Here is a 17,074-nt window from a genome sequence, read left to right as displayed (position 1 = left end):
ATAATTTTTATATTTTAATTTTCAGAGCTTGTTTTTAATCCGAATATAACATATTTATATGTTTTTGGAATCAGAAAATGATGAGGAATACGATAAACGTAATTTTGGATCGTTTTATTAAAATATAATTTTAATGACAATTTTCAGATTTTTAATGACCAAAGTCATAAATTAATTTTTAAGCCTCCAAGCTGAAATGCAATACCGAAGTCCGGCCTTTGTCGAAGATTGCTTTGCCAAAATTTCAATCAATTTGATTGAAAAATGAGGGTGTGACAGTGCTGCCTCAACTTTTACAAAATGCCGGATATGACGTCATCAAAGACATTTATCAAAAAAATTTAAAAACTTCTGGGGATATCATACCCAGGAACTCTCATGAAAAATTTCATACAGATCGGTCCAGTAGTTTACTCTGAATCGGTCTACACACACACACACACACACACACACACACACACACACACACACACACACACACACACACACACCACGACCCTCATCTCGATTCCCCCCTCTATGTTAAAACATTTAGTCAAAACTTGACTAAATGTAAAAAGAAAGTTCAACACAAATGATGGCACAGTTTCAGGCTTTTGAAATAAGTGTCGGCGTTTCGCGGACCACTGACGCCCAACAACAGCCTTGTCATGTTCTACACTTTCAACACCGGCTTTAGTGATGCAGAATATATTTTGTTGTTAAAGAAGAGAATGTACTATTACACTGGTTTGTCACTTTATTGCTTTGATGAGAAGGACGCTTAAAGAAAGGACCGTTACTGCTGTCCGCTTGTCCGTACACACATAAAAAGTCAAAAAACATATGCCTGCAAAACAAAAATCGATTTTGATGACAACTTTAATGAGCAAACTCATTGATTAATTTTGAAGCTTCCGAGCTGCAAAGCAATCATATATTCCGGAATTTGTCAAAAATTGCTTGACCAAAATGTCAACCAATTTGGTTAAAAATGAGAGCATTGACAGTGCTGCCTCAACTATCCAAAAAGCCGGATATGACGTCATCAAAGACATTTATCCAAAATATGAAGAAAAAAAACGTCTGGGGATATCATACTCAGGAACTCTCATGTAAAGTTTCAGGAAGATCGATCCAGTAGTTTCTCCTAATCACACACACACACACACACACACACACACACACTCACACACACACACACACACACACATACACACACACACATACACATACACCACGACCCTCGTCTCGATTCCCCCCTCTACGTTAAAACAATTAGTCAAAACTTGACTAAATGTAAAAAGAGTGAACACTGCTGGTCAAGGGGTGTCCTCTCGTCATTGAAACTGTCAACATCCGACGCTGGCTACAATGCTTGTGTCTGATACCGAATCCGTAAGTTCCCTTTTCTTCCGAACGTTATTGGTCTCAATATAGAACGGCACCCGTCACTTTTTTGGCCAATTTCAAAGACATAAAAGAGAAAGAAGAAAAGAAAGAGATGAAAGATGAAAAGATTTGGAACACTTCCGGGTTACCAAGATATTAGGACTACGAAATGCAATCAATCCTTTTGTCAATTGTACCAAAGGAGATTCAAAATTTGCAGACCATATATCTGTCTCTGTCTGTCGGTCTCTGTCTCTTTCTGTCTCTCTCTCTCTCTTTCTGTCTCTCTCTCTCTTTCTGTCTCTCTCTCTCTCTTCTCTCTCTCTCTCTCTCTCTCTCTTTCACTCTATCTCTATCTCTCTCTTTCACTCTCTCTCTCTCTCTCTCTCTCGCTCTGCCCCCCCCCCCCACACACACACACACAAAACACACCATCAACACTCCCTGCCCACACACTCTTTCTATTCTATCCTGAAAGTGCCATACGGGTTCAAAAAAGAACGGCAAGCACACATATACTGAACTCCATCTTAGCATCCCCAGAGGCTCCGAAACCTACCAAACGCAAAAAGACCAATTTTTAGTCACTGAATGGAATCCTTTCTTCTAAAATCATACTTGGTTTTCTCGGAGGCGTCTCGCTGTCTTCGTCACGGAGTCGGTGCGGTACTGTACTGCTCATATCACATACTTATACCATATTAGTCGGGTAGCTGAAATCTGTAGCTTGCCAAAAAAATGAGACGCTAAACGTTGAGGGTTACAAGCATCCACATGGTCTCAATGGAGAGTCTGGACGTGGAGTAGTGTAGTCTAGGTAGGTGGACATTCTGAATTTGGTTTGTTTGGCCGCCATGACACTTTTCAAAATGGCCGCCTGAAAATCTTATGCGGGCCATATCTCACGTGTTATATTGACTAAAGTGACAAACTAAAGGGCTACATATATGTATTTTGACATGAAGAATTCAAATATGCAAGCCTCTCCTTAATTGGACGAAGTCGACTTCGCGAATTAAGCTTCCGGAACGAGAATTCGCCCCTTAATTGTGAACAACTTTCAGCATAGCTTCGCGAAGTCCAAGAGAATGCATTCTGCTCTTTCGAGTGTGATTTCTACGTCCATCTTGAATCAAAAAACACTCTTCTGACAAAAAGAACAACTTCGTCGCAGAGCTACAGCGCAGCCTCGCATGTCAAAACATTGCGAAGCGAAGTATGTAGCGGAATGTGGGGAAGAAAGATTTAGAAAAGTAGAAGTACTTTCAAACTCCCACACTTGAGTTTTATTGCTAAAAAAACTCAACAACAAACGCAATTCTTTATAGGTGGATTCTACGAAGTATAAATTTCGGTTTATTTTCCGATGGATGAATGGTGTATCAAAAAAGAAAAGATTCGAAAAGTTAGGAAAGTTAGTTCATCGCGCACGATTCATATCACACGAGTTCGAGAGACACAGAACAAGCACGTCTGTTTTTTTCCTTGGTGTTACTTAAATTAGTTGTGAAGAACTGGTTCGCCTGACGGTCTGAAGATGACGAAAAGGTCTATCCCAGTTGAAACCATGCTTGCTCGTGACTCGTTGGTTTTCCCCATCCAGTTCATGTTCTTTGAAGTGTTCGGTAAATATACTCTGCCTCGACGTCCTTGGACATCTTCACCCAGAACCCGGAACGTCTGCAATTAACAAACCTTGGTTCAGCTCTATAATTGGTTCATACAATCATAGAACTTACTGAGTGGTTTGTTCTGCGGCTGGTCTGGTCCTTCTCCCATCGCAGTGACCAGCTAAACAAAATAAAACAACTGAGCCCAAAGTGCTCTAATCCAAACGTTCAAGTTGCCGCCACATCACGGCTTCCACTTGCACAACAACTACATAACACGATAAATGCATCATATTACGATATTACAGAACAACAAGAAAATATTTGCGGTAACGACTTGACCGTTGCGAAATCTCCCGGCTGGCCATTTGGTTACCAGCTGAGTTGACTGCGCAGGCGAAAATCGGAAAGGCTTTGGCAAGCTTGACTTGAATGAGCTACTCACCCTTCGACGTAAGTTATTCTGCTACGCGTCGCATGCTGTTTCTTGACCAGCGAATTAAGACGTTCGTCTGCCTGCCCGTGCGCCTGTCCTCGTGTCTCAACGCAGAATCCCAGATCGCTGTTGACCTCCCTCCTGATAATTGGCTGCGCTATACGTGACGCGAGAGACTTTTCACACGTCACTAAAGAAGACCCTCACGCGCCGTCTCTTTCTGGTCTCGGTACCTTCATGCGCCGTCTCCTTCCGGTCTCGGTTAAATCGGATAAATATTATTGACTAAACATGACTAAACACTGCAAACCACTGCAATACACAAACTTATTTTCTGAATCGCGTTCCGCGACAAAGGCCCCCCCTTCTGAAGCGAAAACTAGTTTTAGCTCTTTCTCAGACAATAAGTTTTATTTCATTTAACCCTGAAAATACTCCACCTCCTTTCCACTTGCTATCCTATTTATCTCTGGAAGCTCACCACCTCTCAGTTTACTACTACTCCTCTACTGATAATTGGCTCTGCTCAAAAAGTCAGCTCCGACATTGTCTTTGCCTGGAATCACTTTGAGGGTGAAAGAGTGTTGTTGGAGCTGCAAAGCCCATCTCATAAGCCTGCCGTTTTCAGTTTTTGACTTCTGCAAGTACTGGAGTGGTTGGTGATCAGTTTCAATCACGAACTGCTCGGCGTACAAATACTGCTCGAATCTTTTCACTCCCCAAACCACCCCGAGACACTCCTTTTCTATGGTCGAGTAGTTTCTTTCGGCGCTGTTCAGTTTTTTGCTTGCGTAAGCCACCGGGTGCAAGTTGCCACCTTGCTCTTGCAGTAGAACTGCTCCTAACGCTTCGTTGGATGCGTCTGTACGTAACACGTACTGTTTGCTATTGTCCGGCAGTATCAGAATGGGTTTGCTGGTCAGACACTGTTTCAGAGTCGTGAAAGCAGTTTCACACTCTTTGGTCCAGACTACCTTCTCTGGCTGATCTTTCTTTGTGAGGTCTGTGAGGGGCGCACTCACGCGAGCAAAGTCAGGCACAAACTTCCGGTAATACCCCGCTAGGCCCAAGAAAGAACGCACCTCTTTCTTTGTACGAGGTTTTTCCGCCCTTCTGATTTTCTCGGTTTTGTCATCGTCTGGGCTTATTTTCCCATGACCGATCCGGTGACCGAGGTAGTCAAGTTCGCGGAATCCTAGGTGACACTTGGAGGGTTTGGCGGTGAGGCCGACCTCCTCAAGCCTCGCCAACACTGCGTTCAAAGCCTCCAGATGTTGTTCCCAGGTTTTGGTTGCTATCAGGATGTCATCCATGAAGAATTCTACGTCCTCCCTGCCTAACGGATCGAGCAGTTTTCTGACACACCTAGTGAATATGGCACTGGCCGTTTTCAGTCCAAATGGCATTTTTGTCCACTGGTACTGGCCCCCTGGAGTAGAGAAGCTGGTTTTGGCTCTGTCTTTTTCTTTAACGCCCACTTGCCAGTAACCCTTACTCAAATCCAATTTTGAGAAGTACTCTGCCTGCTGCAGACGAGCAAAGATTTGCTCAGCATCCGGAATTGGCTCAGAATCGAACTCGGTGACCTTGTTCAATTTTCTGTAGTCTATACAGAATCTCACTGTACCGTCACGCTTTTGCGTCAGTACAACCGGACTGCTATATGGAGACACGCTAGGTTCGATAACCCCCATCTTTTCCATAGTTTGCACTTCCTTCTTGATTGTTTCCCTCTGTGAGTGAGGAATTGGGTACTGTTTCACACGCACCGGCTCAGAGGTAGACAGTTTGATTTCGCATTCTTCTAGCTGGCATGAGCCTGGCATATCACTCAGAGCTTTCTGGTGACTGCGACACAAGTTACGCAAGTCTTTCTGCTTTTCCACAGATAATTCGGCGTTAATGACCACATCATCCCACTTTTCTTTTGGAGCGAGAGGTATGAGTGGTATCTTGTCGGTGTTCAGCCCACCGTCTTCGCTATCACTCATCTCGTGCATCACAATTGCTACTTCTTCTTCTGCGGGTTCCGCCGATCTCGCGGCCGCTCCGTCGGGAACATCCGACGCGGTTCTTTCCACGTACAACTTCAGCAGGTTGGCGTGGTACACCTTGACCTTGTTTCCCATTTGTACTCTATAGTTGCAAGATCCCACTCTATCAACTATCTTGTAAGGTCCTTTCCAAGTCAGCTGAAGCTTGTTGTGCTTCACTGGTAACAAAATCAAAACTTTGTCACCCTTTGCCAGGTGCCTTTGGCGTGTGTTTTTATCGTACGCCCGTGCGTGTCTGAGCGAGGCTTTGCTCAGGTTTTCCCTGGCTAGAGTGCACGTTTGTTCTATTTTGTTCGAGAGATCGACAATGTGACCTATTGTCGTCCTCAACTCTTCACTGGACTCGTCATCAGTCCAAATCTGCCTGAGTACCTGCATGGGTCCTCGGACCTCTCTCCCGTACAAGAGTTCGAACGGAGAGAACATCAGGCTTTCTTGGGGCACCTCGCGGTATGCAAACAGTAGAGCGGGAATAAATTTATCCCACTCCTTGGGCTGCTCTTGGCACATACGCTTCATCATTGACTTGAGAGTAGAGTTCAGTTTCTCTGTTAACCCATTGGTTTGAGCATGAAACGGACTGGTGCGCAATCCTTTCACCCCTAGCAACCTGTTGACTTCAGTCATGTATCCACCTACAAACTGTCCCCCCTGATCAGTCAACACTTCTTTGGGTAGTCCGAAACGCGTCCACATCTCAAACAGAGCATCCGCGACCGTCTCTGAGCTGATGTCTTTCAGCGGAACGGCCTCCGCGTACCTAGTCGCGTGATCGATCATGGTAAGGATGTACCGATGCCCCCGCGCCGAAGCAGGTAGGATGGGGCCGATGATATCAACACCAACGCGTTCGAAAGGGGTGTTCATCAGCGGGACTTTCTGGAGGGGTACCTTCCTAGTTGCTCCCTTAGGAGTACTTCTTTGGCAGGCATCACATGATGCACAGTAGCGTCTCACATCTCCGCAGATGCCTGGCCAGAAAAAGTCTCGCCAGATTCTGTCTCTGGTTTTCCTAGCGCCTAAGTGACCTGACATGGGTGAATCATGCGCCAAACCCATCACTTCGTCCCTAAACTTTTTAGGCACCACCACCTGCTTGTATTCTGTATCTTTGGACGAGTAGACCCTGTACAGAATATCCTTCTTCCATACGTAACGAGTCCCTGTTTTGATCTTCTGGTCTGCGACCGCGCGAGCCTTGACCAAGTCAGGGTCGTTTCGTTGCTCAGCTTTCAGATCATCAGGTTTGATCTGCCCTATCAGAGTTTCCTTGGGAATAACCTTCACTGGCTTTTCCTTGCTTTTTGCTTCTTGCTGTCGAGTGACTACGGGAGCACAAGTCTCCGCTCTTGCTCGGAACAAAGGCACCCCTGTCTCGACATTTTGACTATCGGTCCTCACGTTACCGATCAACACCGGATGCACCGGCCTATCCATCACCAACACCTTGGTAATGCCACTGAAAAATGGAGTTCGCATCTCCACTTCAGCTATCGGGAGCTCTCTAGTCACACGGGAATCGGCTAACACTACTCTCTTTGCTTCGCCCGTGTACTTCTCCCTCGGAACTATCTCGCTGTCCACAATGATAGCGGAAGCTCCCGTATCCCTTATCGCTCTCACCGTCTTGCCTTCGACGGTAGCTTCACACTGCGGCTCAAACACGAGGTTACAGCATTTCTCACATACTGTGGGTGGTTCCTGAACGTCCACCGCTGCCAATGTGATCGTTGATGCAGAGCTAGGCTTATTGTTGGGTTTGCTCTTAGGACACTGACGCGCCAGGTGAGGTCCGCCACATAGAAAACAACCGCTGGGACCCGACCTCTGTCCCTCCGATGCGTTGCCGAACCTGAAGTTATCTGTTCTCACGTTCGCGGGGGGTTTGGATCCACCGTTGGGTTGGTTATGCACTGTTTTGGGTGGATTAGGGATCGCCCGGCGATGTTCCGATTCGCGCGACTCCTCGTACACGCGCGCGTGTTTGAGCGCCTCATCGACATTGATTGGGTTACGCTCCCGCACGAACCGAGCTTGTTCAAAGGGTAGCCATTCTAGAAACCTTTCCATGATGATCAGACTTTTTGGTTCATGTGCTTTACCCTCTCTCTTTGCTAGCTCCACCCACCTGTCAAAATACAGTTGAATCCTCGTCAACCCTTCCTTTGCGCTTTCCCCAGCCTCTTTCTTGGCGCCCCTAAACTTTTTCCGGTACGCCTCTGATGTCAGCTGGAACTTTTCCAGAATAGCGGCCTTTACCGTGTTGTAGACCTTTGCCTCTTCATCTGACAATCTGGCATATGCCTCGCGTGCTTTGCCTTTGAGTTGGCAGCCTAGTCGCGCTCCCCAATCATCATCATCCCATTTCGAGATTTTTGCTACCCTTTCGAATTGACGAAAGTATGCCTCGAGATCATCTTTATCATCCAGATATGGTAGCTTCAATTTGATTGATTTCTCATGCCCGGGACTAGCATCGTTGCCTAACTCGCGAGCGTTCTGGTTGCGATTGCCTTCAGCTTGATTCTGCAACTCGATACGACGCAGTTCGAAGTCTCGCTCCTCGCGCCTATCTTCTCTCTCTGCTGCGATCCTACGCTCTTCAGCCTGGAGAGCTTCTCTCCGTCTCCTCTCCTCCAACTCCAGGTTATCTTTTCTCTTCTTCTCCTCCAGCTCCTCGAGCCGGCGTTTTTCGATATACTCTGCTAAGGGTTTACCTGATAAGCCTAGTACGTTGCCGTCACGCTGGTATGCCACTAGAGGCGAGTCCACCTCTGCTACCTGACGTGGGCGGGGCATGTTTACTCTACTCTAGAATAAATGTCACTAAGGTTTACCTGTAGGAGAAAAAAGATCACTAGATACCTCGCCTCAGTCAATCTTAGTTCGTCCCAGACGATACAAGGTTTGACTGTTGTAGCCGTAGACTAGCCTCGACACTCTGTTAGACAATACCCTACTTCTAACGAAAGTGACCTTGACTCCAAGCCAAGCTGCTAACTACTGCTACTTATGTTGATTGTGACCCCGACCCTGTCGTAGATTACCAATGCAACATTTCAGCTGCACTAATTCACACTGATTAGTTACAACCGCCACGGATTATAGACTTTACTTTGAACCTTTGAACAAAGAAGCTAAACACCGTCCTCGATTTAAATTAGTCCTAACACCACCTCACTCTGGTTATGTTGACTCAATTTAAATCTCTACTCTACTAGGTTAGTCGTAGTCTCAACTACTCCGAATTGGTACGACCTAACTTAGTTCACTGATCTAACTTCTACTCAAGTTAGATCCAGTTACCTGTTGAACCTCGTTCAACCTAAAAGAGCTTGGGTTCAGTTCGACTAGTACTTTACCGTTATCTTCAAAAGATGTAGGGTGAAAGAAATATAATTTAGAGTGCTGCTGTTGCCGTCCAATCCTCGCCCGAGCAGTCGCCGCTTTCTTGTGTTAGCTTACTAATCTACTCAAGATTAACTAACATACATGTATAGCTTCTCTAGTCTACTCAAGACTAACTATCATGCATAAGAAACAGACGTGCTGTGCTGCGATGGGGTAAGGATAGACAACCTCCGCGCACCTACAAAAATTTGCGTTGTTGGCCACACAGAAAAAAAATAAGATCTAGCTCATAAAATCGTATCCCGGACACGAGCCCCCACTGTAGCGGAATGTGGGGAAGAAAGATTTAGAAAAGTAATAGTACTTTCAAACTCCCACACTTGAGTTTTATTGCTAAAAAAACTCAACAACAAACGCAATTCTTTATAGGTGGATTCTACGAAGTATAAATTTCGGTTTATTTTCCGATGGATGAATGGTGTATCAAAAAAAAAGAAAAGATTCTAAAAGTTAGGAAAGTTAGTTCATCGCGCACGATTCATATCACACGAGTTCGAGAGACACAGAACAAGCACGTCTGTTTTTTTTCCTTTGTGTTACTTAAATTAGTTCTGAAGAACTGGTTCGCCTGACGGTCTGAAGATGACGAAAAGGTCTATCCCAGTTGAAACCATGCTTGCTCGTGACTCGTTGGTTTTCCCCATCCAGTTCATGTTCTTTGAAGTGTTCGGTAAATATACTCTGCCTCGACGTCCTTGGACATCTTCACCCAGAACCCGGAACGTCTGCAATTAACAAACCTTGGTTCAGCTCTATAATTGGTTCATACAATCATAGAACTTACTGAGTGGTTTGTTCTGCGGCTGGTCTGGTCCTTCTCCCATCGCAGTGACCAGCTAAACAAAATAAAACAACTGAGCCCAAAGTGCTCTAATCCAAACGTTCAAGTTGCCGCCACATCACGGCTTCCACTTGCACAACAACTACATAACACGATACATGCATCATATTACGATATTACAGAACAACAAGAAAATATTTGCGGTAACGACTTGACCGTTGCGAAATCTCCCGGCTGGCCATTTGGTTACCAGCTGAGTTGACTGCGCAGGCGAAAATCGGAAAGGCTTTGGCAAGATTGACTTGAATGAGCTACTCACCCTTCGACGTAAGTTATTCTGCTACGCGTCGCATGCTGTTTCTTGACCAGCGAATTAAGACGTTCGTCAGCCTGCCCGTGCGCCTGTCCTCGTGTCTCAACGCAGAATCCCAGATCGCTGTTGACCTGCCTCCTGATAATTGGCTGCGCTATCCGTGACGCGAGAGACTTTTCACACGTCACTAAAGAAGACCCTCACGCGCCGTCTCCTTCTGGTCTCGGTACCTTCATGCGCCGTCTCCTTCCGGTCTCGGTTAAATCGGATAAATATTATTGACTAAACATGACTAAACACTGCAAACCACTGCAATACACAAACTTATTTTCTGAATCGCGTTCCGCGACAAAGTAGGGTACAAAGTACTTCGCCGTAGCTGTGGGTTTTCGGTATAAAGACTTCGCGAAGCTTCGCCAAGTCGACTTCGTGCTCAAATAAGGACGGGCTTTAGTTAATGAAACATGCTACGGTATAGGGACCTCAGCCGTTATGTTAGCTTTTCTGTTGTCTCAATCTTAGACCACAAACACTTGTTCTGGACAACGGCACGAGGAGACTTCGATCGGCACTTCTTGTTCTAACAGTGTGTAATGATTAAAGGGCAAAAACCCAGTCTCTCTCTCTCTCTCTCTCTCTCTCTCTCTCTCTCTCTCTCTCTCTCTCTCTCTCTCACTATCTCTCTCTCTCTCGATCTCTCTCTCTCTCACTATCTCTCTCTCTCTCTCTCTCTCTCTCTCTCTCTCTCTCTCTCTCTCTCTCTCTCTCTCTCTCTCTCTCTCTCTCTCTCTCTCTTTCTCTCTCTCTCTCTCTTCATCCTTGTGAAATAAAGTTCAGTTCAGTTTTCTCTCTTTCTCCTTCTGTCTCTCTCTATTTATTGTAAGCCGCTATTGTTACGTTTTTCTACATTAATTTGTCATGAAGGCGCTTTCCATTCGTAATCCATAATCCGTAAACGAAACAGGGCGATAGTAGTAGGATGTTCTTGCTTTTGTTCACTGTGTGCATTTGTATGCTGGTGCTTGAGATGTGCTCATCTCCATGAAAAGGGCCCAAGGCCTACTCATTAAAACATTCAGACTTCAGACTTCTCTCTCTCTCTCTCTCTCTCTCTCTCTCTCTCTCTCTCTCTCTCTCTCTCTCTCTCTCTCTCTTTCTCTCTCACTATATCTCTCTCTCTCTCTCTCTCTCTCTCTCTCTCTTTATCCTTGTAAAATAAAGTTTAGTTCAGTTTTCTCTCTTTCTCCTTCTGTCTCTCTCTATTTATTGTTCTCTCTCTCTCCCCCCACCCCTCTCTCTCTCTCTCTCTCTCAGTTGGTTCAACTCAAGTGCAGCAAGTTAGGGAACATAGATTATTGGGTGTTACCATTGATCAAGAGTTGAAATGGCAAACTCATTTGAGTAATATCTGCAAAATAGTATCAAAGAATTTGTACCTGTTATCAAAATTAAGGCATTACGCAGATTCTGAAGCACTCAAAATGTTCTATTACGCCCACATAATGCCTCATATAAACTTCGCTTCAACACTTTGGGATAACTGCAGTGATGTTCATTTAAAAAGACTCAATTCCCTGCATCGCCGAGCTGCAAAACTTATTCTGTATGATTTGAATAGGTCCACGGATGATAAACTAAAGCTCCTGAATTTCCTCCCCTTGAAAGATCAGTTGACGTTAAACAAGGCTGTGTTCATGTATAAAATTCTAAATGACGACTGTCCTAAATATTTGCAATCACATTTCAAACATGCCACAAAAAGATATGGGTCCCAAAAAATCATCCCTCCTATACCTCGTATAGACCTCTACAAATCGAGCTTAGCCTTCTCAGGAGCATTTCTCAGGAACTCCTTCCCATGGTCTTCGTAAAGTCACAGAACTGTGTAACCGGGATTTTAGGTCGCAGAGCTGTGTGAACGGGGTGTAATGATCGAGTTGCGATGGAGTTAATGAGTCAATCGCAAACCAGTCTCTCGTAGCTTCGACCGATAGAGCTTGCTCTATTCCTGCGAGTCAATTGCAAATGAGGACCAATCAGAACGCGCCGTTGCGGCCTTCACGCCGTGACTTGAACAAATGGCGGATTGCAGCGAACAGCGTCTCTTCGTCGATTCGATGCTACGAGTATACGGTCTTGCTGAACAAAATACAGTGCGTTCAGTTTCATTCTGTGAGTTCGACAGCTTGACTAAATGTTGTATTTTCGCCTTACGCGACTTTTTATATTTAGTCAAGTTTTGACTAAATATTTTAACATCGAGGGGGAATCGAAACGAGGGTCGTGGTGTATGTGCGTCTGTCTGTCTGTGTGTGTGTGTGTGTGTGTAGAGCGATTCAGACTAAACTACTGGACCGATCTTTATGAAATTTGACATGAGAGTTCCTGGGTATGAAATCCCCGAAAGTTTTTTTCATTTTTTTGATAAATGTCTTTGATGACGTCATATCCGGCTTTTCGTGAAAGTTGAGGCGGCACTGTCACGCCCTCATTTTTCAACCAAATTGGTTGAAATTTTGGTCAAGTAATCTTCGACGAAGCCCGGGGTTCGGTATTGCATTTCAGCTTGGTGGCTTAAAAATTAATTAATGACTTTGGTCATTAAAAATCTGAAAATTGTAAAAAAAATTAAAAATTTATAAAACGATCCAAATTTACGTTTATCTTATTCTCCATCATTTGCTGATTCCAAAAACATATAAATATGTTATATTCGGATTAAAAACAAGCTCTGAAAATTAAATATATAAAAATTATTATCAAAATTTTTTTTTCGAATTCAATTTAAAAACACTTTCATCTTATTCCTTGTCGGTTCCTGATTCCAAAAACATATAGATATGATATGTTTGGATTAAAAACACGCTCAGAAAGTTAAAACGAAGAGAGGTACAGAAAAGCTCTTCTTGTCAATGTCACTGCCTATGCCGTGAGCGGTGGACCACGAGTATACGGTCTTGCTGCGTTGCATTGCGTTCAGTTTCATTCTGTGAGTTCGACAGCTACTTGACTAAATATTGTATTTTCGCCTTACGCGACTTGTTTACATTTAGTCAAGTTTTGACTAAATGTTTTAACGTAGAGGGGGGAATCGAGACGAGGGTGTGGTGTATGTGTGTGTGTCTGTGCGTGTGTGTGTGTGTGTGTGTGTGTGTAGAGCGATTCGGACTAAACTACTGGACCGATCTTTATGAAATTTGACATGAGAGTTCCTGGGTATGATATCCTCAGACGTTTTTTTAATTTTTTTGATAAATGTCTTTGATGACGTCATATCCGGCTTTTCGTGAAAGTTGAGGCGGCACTGTCACGCTCTCATTTTTCAACCAAATTGGTTGAAATTTTGGTCAAGTAATCTTTGACGAAGCCCGGACTTCGGTATTGCATTTCAGCTTGGTGGCTTAAAATTTAATTAATGACTTTGGTCATTAAAAAAAATAAAAATGTAAATAAGATATTTTTTTTATAAAACGATTTAAATTTACGTTCATCTTATTTTCCATCATTTGCTGATTCCAAAAACATATAAATATGTTATATTTGGATTAAAAACAAGCTCTGAAAATTAAATATATAAAAATTATTATCAAAATTAAATTTTGAAATCAATTTAAAAACACTTTCATCTTATTCCTTGTCGGTTCCTGATTCCAAAAACATATAGATATGATATGTTTGGATTAAAAACACGCTCAGAAAGTTAAAACAAAGAGAGGTACAGAAAAGCGTGCTATCCTTCTCAGCGCAACTACTACCCCGCTCTTCTTGTCAATTCCACTGGCACTGCCTTTGCCACGGGCGGTGGAGTGACGATGCTACGAGTATACGGTCTTGCTGCGTTGCGTTGCGTTCAGTTTCATTCTGTGAGTTCGACAGCTACTTGACTAAATGTTGTATTTTCGCCTTACGCGACTTGCTTTTATATCTAATTATTTACACAAGATCCATTCTATTGTGTAAGCATTGTTTATTCAATCATCCATTTGTAAAATATATCATAATTATAATTCAACAAGAAGCTCTAAGCTTACAGTGATGCTTCTGCATGGAAAGGGATAACCGTGTCCAAAATAAAAGGCTCAAATCGCCGCAGAAGCTACATAGCTCGGGTTGGGGGTTGGGATTATGTCACCACACAGCAGGAATATCGTAAGGTCATTGTTGAAGCGCTCAGTAATTCAATTCTCCGTCCGTTGTGCTTGGGTAAGACTGTTTTTATTTTTCACGCGCTGCCTTTGTTTCCCTTTTTGTCGAGTCCCACAGTTTGCCCTTGAGGGCGGTGAATTCTAAACGTGTTTGTTGGAGTGCATATTTTAAATCGCCCCCAGAGCTACACGATCCAGGTTTGGAGTTGAACAGACGACACCCCCACACGAGGACTCCTCAGAATTCGTGTTTGAGCGTTAAACATTTTGAATCAAAAATGATCTGCTGAGCTGTTTTTTCGGTATGGTTAACATTCTCCAATGACAAATACAGGCCGGATATATAGCTACAGCGTGTTTTGTAGTCATAACATTAAAGCTACGGTCATCATAACACGAAGACGGGTGAAATATCTTCTTTATTTTAACGCTTTGTGTAAAGCGCTTTAGCCTCGTACAGCATAAAGTATAGTTATTGTGTGCTTGTGGTACGAGTCGATAGATTGTTTATTTGAATGTTTAAATCCGTCGGATTTCATTTGCATAACATGAAGACGTACGGGAAACGGGACTTTGGACACAGAAGAGTAGTCTAAGATAACCGTTCGCCAATCATAGTTCAATTCATTAATGAGCATAGTTACAGAGCATTTTGAGAGAAACAAATATTGCAGGTGTATCTTCATTACAACACAACGAATGACCCTTGAACTTCCTAAAGGTTTAATTCCCAGAAAGCGTCTCCAAAATGGCCACTTCCCTGCTAGATAATGATCTCCCCTTAAATAAAGCGTCTATTTGATTTGATAGAACCCAACACCCGTCAGAGAAACGTCCCTAAAGGGTCTCCGCTCACCTGTGTAACTTCAGCAGGACCGACGACGCACTGCAGCTTATACCCCGTTCACACAGAGACGCCGCTTCTACTCCGTTGTACAATTTGTGGAGAGCGTGGCCAACCGTGGGCCAAACGTGGCAGGATCTTCATGAGCGTGGTTTGGTCGGGGTGGGATCTGCTAGCTCGCGAAGCTGCGCGCTCTCCCTACGCTTATTTTGAACTGCACAAAACAAGCGTAGCCGGGTCGTGGCGCAGTACAGTCGTGATGTAGTTTTTTTATGGCCCCCGTCACACAGCTCTACGTTTTTACGACGACCATGCCGATCACTCCGATTTGAAAAAGTTATCAAGTCGGGGCTCGCCGTCAAAATCCAGCACATGGCAAACTACATCACGACTGTAGTGTACTGCGCCTCGACCCGGCTACGCTTGTTTTGTGCAGTTTAAAATAAGCGTAGGGAGAGCGCGCAGCTTTGCGACCTAGCAGATCCCACCCCGACCAAACCACGCTCATGGAGATCCTGCCACGTTTGGCCCACGATTGGCCACGCTCTCGGACACTTTTCCGTCGTAGCAGAAGCGGCGTCTATATTATGCGACTGGGGTATTAGTGCCATGTGCTGGATTTTGACGGCGATATGCCCCGATTTGATAACTTGTTCAGATCGGCGTGATCGGCATGGTCGCGGTATAAGAACGTGGCGCTGTGTGAACGGGCCCTTATCCCAGCCCGCTACACGTTGCCTGAAAGGAAAACAGGCCAAGTACTCGTCATAATCCCTATCGCGGCATAAATAATAGGCCGTGCGTCGTCTGTGCCGCTCAAACTGCGCAGGTATATTCTGCCCATAAGTAATAAATAGTTCCACACAAAAAAAACCAGTAAACTCTTTGGCAGGTAATGGTTTGCGCTGCTCAAACAAAAGCCGCTTGTCGCGGTGGGGACATCAGTTACACGCCGCCCACGTGCACAAAACACGACGCAATCTACACTCACTCGACTTGGGACATTTGTATCAAAACGGCTCGCTGACGTACCAACTGCGCCAACGCGAAACCCAGCCAGCCCAGGCTCTGAAGCGACGAAAGAGAGAGAGAGAGAGAGAGAGAGAGGGAGAGAGAGCTCTGAAAATCTCTTCCCTTCACTCTCTCTCACACACACACCACTACTGCGACCTCTCAGTGCAACCAATCGGCGACGAGAAGTTTTCGGGCAAAAAGTGTTCAATGGAATTTCGCCATCACTGTTCAATGGGCTACTCGGAGTGTGCACTACCGCTTTGACACCCCAGCCCTCCAGTGCATCGAGAAGCGTTGGTTTAATACTGTTGTAATGGTCCGTCGAGACTCGTAAACTCTGTGTTCGTTTTTCACGTGCATTCTCTTGTCTTCAACCAGCTGCTGTCAAGAAAAGTGTTTGTTTTAAAATGTGTTGGCTATGAGACAAAGGGAAGACGAAAGAAAAGTTTGATAGCGATTTTGATTGTGTTTTCGTTATTAGATGTGGGACAGAGAAGAATAGTCAGAAGAAAGACAAACAGAAAAAAAGAAGAAAACAAAATAAGGAGAAAGTTTGATAAACAGTGTTCTTCCTGTACTTCTGTGTTTCAAACAAGCTGCTGTCCAAAAAAAGGATAGTTTTAACAATGAGGCAGATGTGAAACAAAACAGAGGAGAAGGAGAAACAAGAACAAAAAAATGTGATAGTGTGCATGTGTGCTTTGCGTGTTTCTGTCAGATACTGTCGTGGTGAAAATGCTGTTTAAAAATTAATGAGACAGCTGCGACGCAGAGATTAGAAGGAAAAGTAGAAAAGGAATTAAAAGAACACGAAGAACAGAAAAGTCTTAGACCTTGTCTTTTTATTACGCACAAAACACACTTGCACGCAAAAACAGAAGAGAAAAACAAGCAGCAAAGACATTTTCAAAAGGAGAGTGTTCGATTTGACAACTCACGGTTTGGAGACAAAGAAAAAAATAAAAAAAAAAAAAAGAGAAAAAAACAAACAGACCAGCATTTTGAGAGTATGGTCAAAAGTGGTTTGTTTTAAGAATCTGTGACAGTCAATCTAGTAGATTCTTTGCGGAGCACTTGATTTTGGTGTTATTCAGG

The 17,074-nt window shown here is 44.1% G+C and overlaps 1 protein-coding gene across 1 annotated transcript; it reads right to left on the bottom strand.

The window, feature by feature from the left end:
• Window positions 1-3,923: 3,923 nt before the first annotated feature.
• On the bottom strand, window positions 3,924-8,270 carry LOC138956704 (uncharacterized). Its single transcript, XM_070327993.1, has one exon. It carries the CDS (start codon window positions 8,268-8,270, stop codon window positions 3,924-3,926), a length of 4,347 nt encoding a protein of 1,448 aa, XP_070184094.1.
• Between the last annotated feature and the right edge of the window lie 8,804 nt (window positions 8,271-17,074).

The sequence above is a fragment of the Littorina saxatilis genome, unplaced genomic scaffold (genome assembly GCF_037325665.1).
Source record: "Littorina saxatilis isolate snail1 unplaced genomic scaffold, US_GU_Lsax_2.0 scaffold_836, whole genome shotgun sequence".
NCBI lineage: Eukaryota > Metazoa > Mollusca > Gastropoda > Littorinimorpha > Littorinidae > Littorina > Littorina saxatilis.
This window is presented reverse-complemented; position numbering and strand designations above follow the sequence as displayed.